Source organism: Ictidomys tridecemlineatus, chromosome 8 (assembly GCF_052094955.1).
Source record: "Ictidomys tridecemlineatus isolate mIctTri1 chromosome 8, mIctTri1.hap1, whole genome shotgun sequence".
NCBI lineage: Eukaryota > Metazoa > Chordata > Mammalia > Rodentia > Sciuridae > Ictidomys > Ictidomys tridecemlineatus.
The window spans coordinates 156,667,463-156,678,026 of NC_135484.1; the positions used below are offsets into that span (position 1 = coordinate 156,667,463).

General features: G+C 44.0%; 1 protein-coding gene across 1 annotated transcript; it reads left to right on the forward strand.

The window, feature by feature from the left end:
• The first annotated feature begins 586 nt into the window (after positions 1–586).
• Positions 587–9,570, forward strand: LOC101974133 (putative olfactory receptor 2W6). The gene is made up of 2 exons (XM_021734436.2): positions 587–703; positions 8,575–9,570. The coding sequence occupies exons 1-2, from the start codon at positions 587–589 to the stop codon at positions 9,568–9,570; spliced, it is 1,113 nt and encodes a 370-aa protein (XP_021590111.2).
• The last annotated feature ends 994 nt before the right edge of the window (positions 9,571–10,564 follow it).

Here is a 10,564-nt window from a genome sequence, read left to right on the forward strand (position 1 = left end):
CACCAGCTGTGAATCAGGATATAGGCCTTCGTTGGACACCAAGTCTACCAGTACCTTAGTCTTGGACTTCCAAACATCCAGACGTGTAAGAAATAAGTTTCTATTGTTCATAGACCACTTGCTTTATGGTTTTTTGCTGTAGCTGGCTAGTCTGAACAAGACACTTGGTAGTCTTCCTTGGGTACTTGAAAAGGGTGTGTGTTGTTGTGTTGCTGGTGGAGACTTCCATGAATGTCACTTGTCTCTGATGGTCGGTTGTGGTGTGGGGATATTCCATGCTCATATATCGGAAGATCCAATATTACTAATATAAACAAGTCTTCCTAATTTGATGTATAGATTCACTGCCATTCTAATTAAACCCCAGTAAGACATTTCACAGATATCAACTGTATAATTGTAAATATTAAATAGAAAGATAAATGATCTTGAATATCAAGCACAATATTGAAGGAGAGGAAAGTTGGAGATTCATATCACCCAATTTCAAGACATACTATAAAGTTATAGAAATAAAGGTTTGAGGAGGAGGAAGATGGCCACAAAGGGCAGTAGGTGGGAGTCTTGTGGAGCCAACATGGTCGGCATGGCCTGGAGTGGAAGCCACAGCTGTGATGAAGCCTCAGGGACACACCAGCTGCAGCAGCAGGTGTCAAGCCTGGGAAGCTCCTGGATTGCTCCAGGGCAGTTTCCTGGTGACAGAGTAGCATTGTGGAACAGCGGGGGACAGACACACTGCCTTTTCTCATGAATGACAATTAGTTCAGAACAAAAAGTGTTTTTAAATAGGGAGAGAGGCAGAAACACATATCAGGAATGCCCATGGACTAACATCACTCAGAACTGAAGATGATTCACTTGGATGTTCACAGACATGGTCTTCCGAATCCCAGCATGATGACACCTGAAGTCAGCTCACTCACACCCAGGCCACCCACACAACCAGATTTCAGATTGCCAAGAGAACAGAATGACCCCGCTGGGTGGCCGTGGTCAGTCTCCAGTTCTGGCCACACCAGAACTGGCCCCAGGAGGCCCAGTGCCATGACTTGAAGGCTGCACTGACTGGCTCCCACGGTCACCGAGTGCCATCTGAGCTCTCTCAGTACAATGCTCTTCCTCGAGGACAGCAACACACAATTTGGTAATCAATCAACAGCATTTGATCCTTTCTATCCCCAAAGGGCTCCAGTGCATTCTCACAGGGGCAGAGGTCTCCAGAGGTGGATTTGCCTCTCCTGCCTGAGAAGCCTCAGCTGGCAGGGGGTCTTGTGCAGTGCTCCACCTGCCTGCATGGGGCCCCTCATGGCTTTGCCTCAGACCTTGCTCATGTCACAGCCAGGCAGGCAAGAGAACAGGCTCAAGACGCAGGTCCCCTGGCCAGAGTCGGTGCTGCTTCACGGGAAACGGCTGGCCATGTGGAGTGCCCAGCTGGACTGCTGAAGGCTGGGGAGACACAAGCCCAGGGGCAGCTTGGAAGGGCTCCCTCTTCAGGCACAGTGTGCACCTTGGAAACAGATAAAGCTCATGCGCTGTACACTGCCTGAGTGGGCCCCTAAAGGTCCAGGTGGTGGAAACGTGAGTCCTAGTGTGGTGGTGCTAAGGTGGCAGAACCTCTAAGAAGTGGGTCTAGTGGAAGGGGACCATGTCAGGGGGGGCACCACCCTCAGAGACAATTAATGTGGTGTTCATGGGACCCAATTCTCACAAGAACAGGTTGCTATAAAAATATCAAGCCTGACCCCCAAGTCCCCCTGGCCTCCTGTTTCACCATGTGATCTTTCTCTTGCATGTGCTCCTGCCCTGGTGACACCAAGTGGGTGGCACCGTGTTGTGATGCAGCCCAGGGAGCCCTGGCCAGAGGCCAAACAGATGGGGCTGCTGATCAAGAACTTTCCGTTTCCAAAGCTCTAAGTTAAATAAACCTCTTTATCAAGTACTAGCCTTCGTTATTTTGTTATAGCAACAAAAAGCAGACTAATGTACCAACCAAATGAAGACAGGTGGATGTATTTTACTCATAACTGGTGATGGCAATGGAGTCAACCACCATCACCTGCATTTGACAGTGCATAGGACAGGACAGGGATGGGGGAGTTCTACAGCAGGAAAAGGAGACAGTTGATGGTGTGTTTGGATTAGAGGTCAGTGACCTGGAAAAAATGGAGAGTTAACGAAAGGCAAGGCCTACTTTTTTTTTCTTTTAGCATATATTTGTCCTTCCCTATTCTTTTTATAAATCAGATGTTTTTTTTTTACATTGCCTGAAAATGTGTTTGATTAGTAAGAATTCATTTCATTCTCAGAGTAATGTTGCGTTAGAGATTTTTAATGAAAATGACTGCTGCAAGGTCTGTACAGAAGAAGTCAGTGATGGGAACAGCTCTCTTGGGTACTCAGTATAAATCCCTGCTCAACAAAAGTGAGGGGTGATTATTTGAGTTGTGTTGGGAAAGTTTGCGGAATCACAGTGTAAATAATTATGTTGGGCAAGTCCCCAGGGCTGCCACAGAGCCCTGAGAGTGACTGCGAAGCAGAATGAAGCCATGGGACAGCAGAAGGCTCACTGTAGCCCTCCATGGTAATCCGTCCTTCCACGGCCCCTTCTCCTTGAAGACAGGTGTCCCTGGAGACTGCTCCATCTTGCAGTCATTATTTAGATCACTTGAAACTTTTTAATAGCTGCATGCAATACGAGAGAACATGTTAGAAAGTTCTATTCCTCGTGGAGCTGAATCTCTGAGGGCCCAGAGAAAACAAGATCATCATCATAGTAGCTCTGCCTAACAATCACTGTAATGAGCTCCCTGGGGTTCTGCTGTCCCAGCTTCTGTGGAGAACTGTGGCAGGTGAAAGTCCTCTCCTGCCCCACAAGGATTTCCCGGTTCTTCAGAGGCAGTCACATGAGCAAATGCAGCCACATTTCACTTTGGCCAGAAAACAGAAATGGCCCAAGAAAAACTGCTTTTATCAATAAATCCAAACATTTCTCATTCTTCAGCGCCTTTCCCTTCTCATCTAATTCTGCCTTTCCCTTCCCATCTCCTTGGAAGATGACTTTCAGGTCCCATGAGTCCACCCTTCGGTGAGATAGCAGGCTGACTATGTTTCCTTTTCACCTACAAGACAGGGTACAGGAAGGGGAAAAAGGACACAGTTACTGAGATTCGCACATGTTAGGCTCACATAAAGCACTGCAAAATACCTAATGGTGGAAATAATGTACTGTTACACCTGGTCTTCTTCCAAACATACTCCATCCATTATCTTGAAAAAACGGCAAGAAGAAAACTAAAGCACTTTGTTAATGAATCGGTAGTTTGTGTAAAGGTGCTTCCAGGATTTCAGAGTTTACAGGTCGTATCTGAACCCAGAGAGTCAAAGTGAAGTTTAATTTAGAGGAAACATGCAAATACTTAGTGGACACGCTGCCCAATTTTATCAAGAGAGCTGTGACCAGGTCTCCGCTTTACAGGTAGCTTTTCTGTTTTGACCAAAAAACATTTTTTCCCCACCTGTTAGTCTGTGAAAGAAGCAGCACTATTCATTTCCTACCAAATTCCTGGTGTTCTGAGGAAATAATGAGAAAATGACAAATTTATTCGCGTGGCTACAGGAAAAGTGGATCGAGGAGCTTTTTACCCATGCGCTTCAGCCCGGACGCTTTTGCTTCAGGGATCAATCGGAGACACATGTGTTCTTTGAGAGTTTGAGATTGTTGTGGTGCAAACCTGAACACTAAACTCAAACTAAATTACTTTTATTTTCTTCCAAACTTTTATTTTAACTTTTAAATATTACAGTAACATACTATCATGGTTATACATTGCATGTTGATAAGGTTAAGTGTCAACAAAGAGGAAATTGAAAGTCCATTTCTTTCAAACCCTAATTATATTTGCATATTTACATAAACCATAGTATTTTAATAATATGATTGAAAAATAACATTCTGAAACATTTTTCAAAAATATTTTGATATATTTACATATCTAATAGATTAATAATTTTATTAATTTTAATTTTATATAGCATATATTGTAATTCCTATTTAATCTATATTTAATATGATTTAAACATATTTAATACATTTGAAATACTATATAACAAATTTAAAGTATATTTAATATATTTTGATTTTGCTTTCCTGTAAGTGCACGTCATATTCTTTGTGAATTTATAACTGTGCAAACATTTAGTTATAAAGTCAACCATTATTCAGTCTGTTTCCTTTTTTAGCCACAGAGCTTTGTATGTATCTTTCTCTTTTTATTCAAATATTCTTAATAAAAAAAATTCCTGAGAAGTGGGACTAACATGATGTGTGAATTTACAAAATTTTCAAGAATTTTATACAAAATCCTCCAACAATTTAAAACTGATACACATTCTCATACACAGTGCATAGTATTCATTTTCTTATATCCAGAATATTACCAAACTGAAAAGTAGTTGCAATGTGGTAGGCAAAAATAATAACTCATTGCATTAATTTGTATTTATTTAATGATACATGAGAATGAAAAAATGCTGTGTTTGGGGTTAGATGTGCTATTGTTTGAGTGAACTGTATGTCAGACCTTTTGTTTTGTCCAAACGACTGTGACCTATTTGTTAGACCAGGATGCAAGAAAAGACCACTGACTCCAATTAAAATCAAATTAAAGCAAGCTTATTATTTCGACCGGCCGGGCTGCCTCTCCCTCCCAAAACAGCGGGAACAAGACAGCAGCCCCAGCTTTCCTGCAGCACAGCTTTATAGCCCAGAAAGTTACACAAAGGGGGTTACAGATAACAGAACTCTGACAAGCATCACACTGATGGTAGTTTACATTTTTTGCTGGCCCCAACATCAGAATTTATGAGGACCATTAGAGCCTCAGAGAGGGTTGTTGTCTGGCCAGGGAAGGCCAATATTTATGAGGTGTCACTAAGTTTCAGAGAGGGCTGCTATCTGGTCAGAGAGCCAGGCAGGGGTGAGTTCAAGGCACGGGCAGGCATTCCAAGCAGGTTCAGAATTTGCAGTAATTTATAGTAAAGCCGAAATTATCTTTTCATGGCTTTGTAGTGAGATGGCTCCCAATTTTAAGAAAAGATCAGGTTGGGTCTATCATATTGATTTTAAAAGGTTTATTTCTTGGAAAAAATCTTTGATTATTAAAATTATTTTCTGTCTCTTCTACATTCCTGTTGCATGATTTCAATATTTTAAAAAACTATTAGCAGGATTTATCCAGAACTTGTTGAGTCATTGCTATTTTTCACTGGCTGTCATACTTGATTTGCATATTCTTTTTTTTAAACTTAATCCTTAATTTCATAACAACTATAAAATTATACAATTTAAAATTCTGGTTTTATGTGTATGGGCGTGTGTAAACACACATACATACATATATACAAGTTCTACTTCTGAAATGAACTTTTGGGGTCCAACATGAGTCTCAGGTGGCATCAGCTGGAAGAAAACATGTAAGCTTTAATATAACAACCATAAAAGAATGTGTCTCATCCTTAATTTTACTGGTTGAAACACGGCTGTCATTGTAGAGGATCTAAGGGGCAATTTTACTTTCTCCAAAGGGTCATGAAATGGTTCCAGTTTTTTGTTTGAACATAACTTAAAGAATATTAGTCCATCAAATTCCATACATATATTTTATATACTACCTTCCAGATTTCATTACTCCAGACTGAAAATAAAATTTATAGGTCAAGTGACAACAAAAATACCAGACTCTTTGGGAGTATCCTTTTGAAAATCATATTAAAATATTAAAAATTAGAATTTAAAATGCTTCAGCAAACTGTCAAATCTCAAAATTTCCAAAGCTATTCATATGCGCATGCTGTTGCCAAACGGCCTATTGGTCCCATCAAACATTCAAATCTTGAGGATATGAACACCTAACACCCTAGATTAAAAACAAAACAAAACAAACAAACAAAAAAACTAAGAGTTTTGATCCCCACCCGCCTGATGTTAGGCTAGTATTCCCCTAAGGGTACCTTTGACTCCTACCCACCTGATGTTACTCCAGTTTTTCCCTAAGGTTAGCTCTTCCCTTCTCTTCTACAGCTCCCGCTGATTACCCATAGGAGTACTCAGTTCCCATGGTACTAAGAAGAAGCCACCAGCCAGCCTCCAGGCAGCATCTGTGCTGCAAGAACCTGGCCCCCCATCTTCTCCTATGGGCCTATAAGAGCCTCCGCCCAGTGCTGGTTGTTTTCTCAGGTCAGCAGCAAGCCCTCATTTGGGCTTTGGCTGGGAGCTCCTGGAGGCCTACTGAAGGTTGGGCAGTTGGCCCAAATGGCAGGTAGACAGAGGAGGGTGCTAATGCTGTTTATTATTATTTTCTCTCAATTGCCTCTTTTCTGCAATTTAACTGCCCCCCCCCCACCACCCGCGCAGTCACTCTGTTGCATCTTTTTTCTGAAGTAGTGTTATACCATTGCTCTTGTCACTTTAATCAAATTCTAAGAGAAATGAAACAAGTGGCTTCTACTTTTTCCAGAAAGAAAACAGGACCTAATGCATAGAAGAGAGTTCAGGGCCTTCAGGCTGGTTATTGGCAAGTTGGGATTTTTGTCGTCACTTGTGTTCTTCGTAATTTCTAATGGAGTAGTCTCCTGACCTCCTTACTTTCTACCTATATCACTGCATGAGCTTACACCAAATCTCACTCAGCAAACCAGACTTCAGGCAAAAACATTAGCACACATTCCTCCTATAACCCTCAGGAAAGTTGAAATCAGCAAGACTAAGTGACCAGAGAGTGGGGAATTTATTCTTTTACCTTTGATTGTGGAAAATAAATTTACTGTAAGAACTTCAATGTTCAGAAGTTTTCCCCAAAGATAAAGCTTTTTAAAAAAACTTTAAAATCAAAAGATCTGAGACAAAAGTTAAGTTGTATTCTGCCCATTTCCCCCAGTTTACTGATAGAATATCCTGCTTTGGGAAGCATCCTTTAAGTCCCTAATCATTCAGTAGTCTAGGTGTTTTGTAATTTAGTACTGCTAAATAATTTAGTACTGCTGGGCTCTGAGGAGCATGCCTGTAATCCCAGTGGTTTGGGAGGCTGAAGCAAGAGGATTGGAAGTTCAAAGGCAGCCTCAGCAACCCTCAAAAACAAACAACAACAACAACAACAAAAACAGGCTAGGGATATGACTCAGTGGTTATGTACCCTGGTTTCAATCTCTCACAGTGTGTGTTTTATGAATCTAGCTCTCTCCATTCTTCTTAACCATATTTATTAGGGTCATTTTTTCAGTCTTTTTTAAATTGAATTTTTTAAAAAATAAATTGACAGTAGAATGCACTACAATTCTTATTACACATATACAGCACAATTTTTTATATCTTTGGTTGTATATGAAGTATGTTGACACCAATTCGTGTCTTCACACAAGTACTTTGGATAATGATGTCCATCACATTCCACCGTCCTTGCTAGTCCCCTGTCCCCTCCCTTTCCCTCCCACCCCTTTTCCTTATCTAGAATTCATCTAATCCTCCCATGCTCCCCCTCCCTACCCCACTAGGAGTCAGCCTCCTTATATCAGAGAAAACATTCAGCATTTGTGTTTTTGGGATTGGCTAACTTCAGTCTTTTAAATTACTGTTTGAAAATTACCATTATTACCCATATTCTCTTTTCCTTTCTTGCCATGAACCTCTCTCAGGCAAGGGAATCACATTGTTTTCAAGTTTCTAAAAGGCTAACAGAGGACAAGATATATTTGAAGTTGCTATTTTGCTTTTAGACAGAATACCCTCCCCAGTCCTGGCAATCAGATTGTAGGATTCTGTTACTGAAGTAGAAATGAGTGATAGAGATCTGCACTGACATCATTTCCTGGGAAAGAAGAACTGGGGTACTTAAGGTGACACCGATACTGCAGAGAATCCGCCCCCACACACTGCTAAGACCCTGGCCCTGCTCAGAAGAGGCAAGCACCCTGTACTCCTCTGGCAGAGGCCTGAGTGCAGCCTGCTAGTCACAATGAGGAGATCCCGGTGCATATTTAGAGTCGAGCAGTTGTTAGGGTGATAATACACCTGACCCCCTGCTTACATGAAGAGGAGTAGGAGAAAAGTGAAGGTCTTGATTTAGAGAAACTTAGTGGAGCTGGGCGCACACATGGGAAATCCCAGCCACTCTGGAGACTGACAGAGGATGCCTATAAATTCCAGGTTAGACTGGGCAACTTGGTAACGTGCCTCACAATAAGACCTGTGGAAAGGACTGGGGGTTTAGCTCAGTGGTGGAGCACTCCTTGGTTCAATCTCCAGTACCAGAAAGAGAAAACAAAAAATGACTAGGTTGAGATAGGGTAATGACCTATAAATACGCAAAAGAAGAGATTATAATGTGATTGTACAGACATGAAAGCTAAAATATTTTTCTTTCTGAATAATAAGGGGAAAATTTCTACTTAATAAAATTGATGATGTCAGGATTTTCCCACGTGAATGCTTTACCAGTGTTTGAGCAAAGGGGAAGGACCGAGAGTCTCGGGGGCGTGTGTTCCCCCACATCCTGATATTCGAGGTTTCTGGATGTGTAGGTTTACCGCTCTCATTTCGTCCCCATCTGCGCCACAGATGAGGTGAAAGGGAGCCTGGGAGAGTCCAACGACAGCGTGGAGGATGGCTTCATCTTGGTGGGCTTCTCCGACCGGCCCCAGCTGGAGATGGTGCTCTTCGCGGTGAATCTCCCCCTGTATGTTGTGGCCGTGCTGGGCAACTCCACCATAATCCTCTTGTGCGTACTGGACCCTGGGCTTCACACCCCGATGTACTTCTTCCTGGCCCATCTTTCCTTTCTGGACCTCTGCTTCAGCACCAGCTGCATTCCGCAGATGCTGGTCCACCTCCGCGGCCCGGCCAAGACCATCAGCTTCGCGGGCTGCACTGTGCAACTCAGCTCCTTCCTGACCGTCGGGGGCGTGGAGTGCCTCCTCCTGGCGGTGATGGCCTACGACCGCTACGCCGCAGTCTGCCGGCCGCTGCACTACGCCGTGCTCCTGCGCCCGGGGCTGTGCTCCCGGCTGGTGGCTGCGGCCTGGGGCAGCGGCCTGCTCAACGCCGGCGTCATGTCGCCGCTCACCATGGTCCTCCCGCGGTGTGGTCGCCGCAGAGTCCCGCACTTCCTCTGCGAGATGCCGGCGCTCATCAAGATGGCCTGCGTGGACGCGCGGGCGGTGGAGATGCTGGCCTTCGCCTTCGCGGTGCTCATCGTCCTGCTGCCCCTGACGCTCATCCTGGTGTCCTACGGGCACATCGCGGCGGCGGTGAGGAGGATGCGGTCCGCCGCCGGGCGGTGGAAGGCCTTCCACACCTGCAGCTCGCACCTGGCGGTGGTCTCCCTGTTCTACGGGAGCATCATCTACATGTACATGCAGCCCGGGAACAGCTCCTCCCAGGACCGGGGCAAGTTCGCCACGCTCTTCTACAACCTGGGCGCGCCCGTGCTCAACCCGCTCATCTACGCCCTGAGGAGTCAGGAGGTGAGGGCAGCGCTGCGGAAGGCTCCGGGGCGACTGTGCAGCACGAAGCGGTGAATCAAAGGCGCCGGGAATGGAACCCAGGGGCGCTCCAGCACGGAGCCAGTCCCCAGCCCCTTTTATTTTGAGACAGTTCCCAATTGCTGAAGCTGGATTTGAACTTGCTATCCTCCTGTCTCCGACCTCCCGATTCTCTGAAATTAGAGAATTTCATACCCGCCTGTTAATGAAGTATATTCAAAGTCATTATGAATCAACTATTTGCTACACACAGTACGCATACATCTCCACAGAATGATATTTAGTGAAACTCAAGTCCCAGAAGAAATGAAATGACTCTGATATAAATATAAAATGAACATGTATTAAAGATTTATTTCACTCAACTAGGGAACCAGGCAGATGTAATAATAAGTTAAAAAAATAAAACAAAACACAGATTTATAAGGAGTGAAGGAATGGTGAAATACACGTGCAAATGGCACAAATGCTTCCGCCTGGAGAAAGTCATCACTTCCATTTCTTACAGGACTGCATTAGCACATCACAGACAAGAGACATTTTTCACTGCTACCAGTTATCAATGATTTATAAAGTTATAAAACACCTGTCACAGAATCATTCTGGAGAGGTGCCCTCTGGGGTCTAGACAGTGCACGAGGATCGCAGAAGCTTAGTGGGTATATCTTATTAATGTTTTAGTAGTAGGTCTACAGTCCTTGTTAGAGTCTGTAAACAAGTCAGGATTGCCAAGCGCCATCCAGACTTGTTTACAGACTCTAACATTTCTCTGGCAAAATGCCAGGTGCCATCCTGAGTCCTTATTAAAAGGATGTGAGAATCTAAACCACCCCAGGTCACTGACATGACCCGAGTGGTGTGGAAGTGGTGTGCAGGCCTGACCCACTGAGGTTCTCTGACCAGCAGTGTCCTCTTCCTGGAGTGCACCGTGCATGTGCCTTTGACCTGATGATCAGCCCTGGGGAGGGGGGGGGGCGAATAACTTCTGTACTTTGATACAGCAGGAATAGGAGCCGTTTATTGTAGGACA

What these genes read in the sequence shown, in the direction of transcription:
- LOC101974133 (XM_021734436.2), top strand. Translation starts at nt 587, where the DNA reads ATGGCCTGGAGTGGAAGCCACAGCTGTGATGAAGCCTCAGGGACACAC. An exon ending in GGCAGTTTCCTGGTGACAGA is followed by an intron (nt 704 to 8,574) that starts GTAGCATTGTGG and finishes CTGGATGTGTAG; the next exon opens with GTTTACCGCTCTCATTTCGT.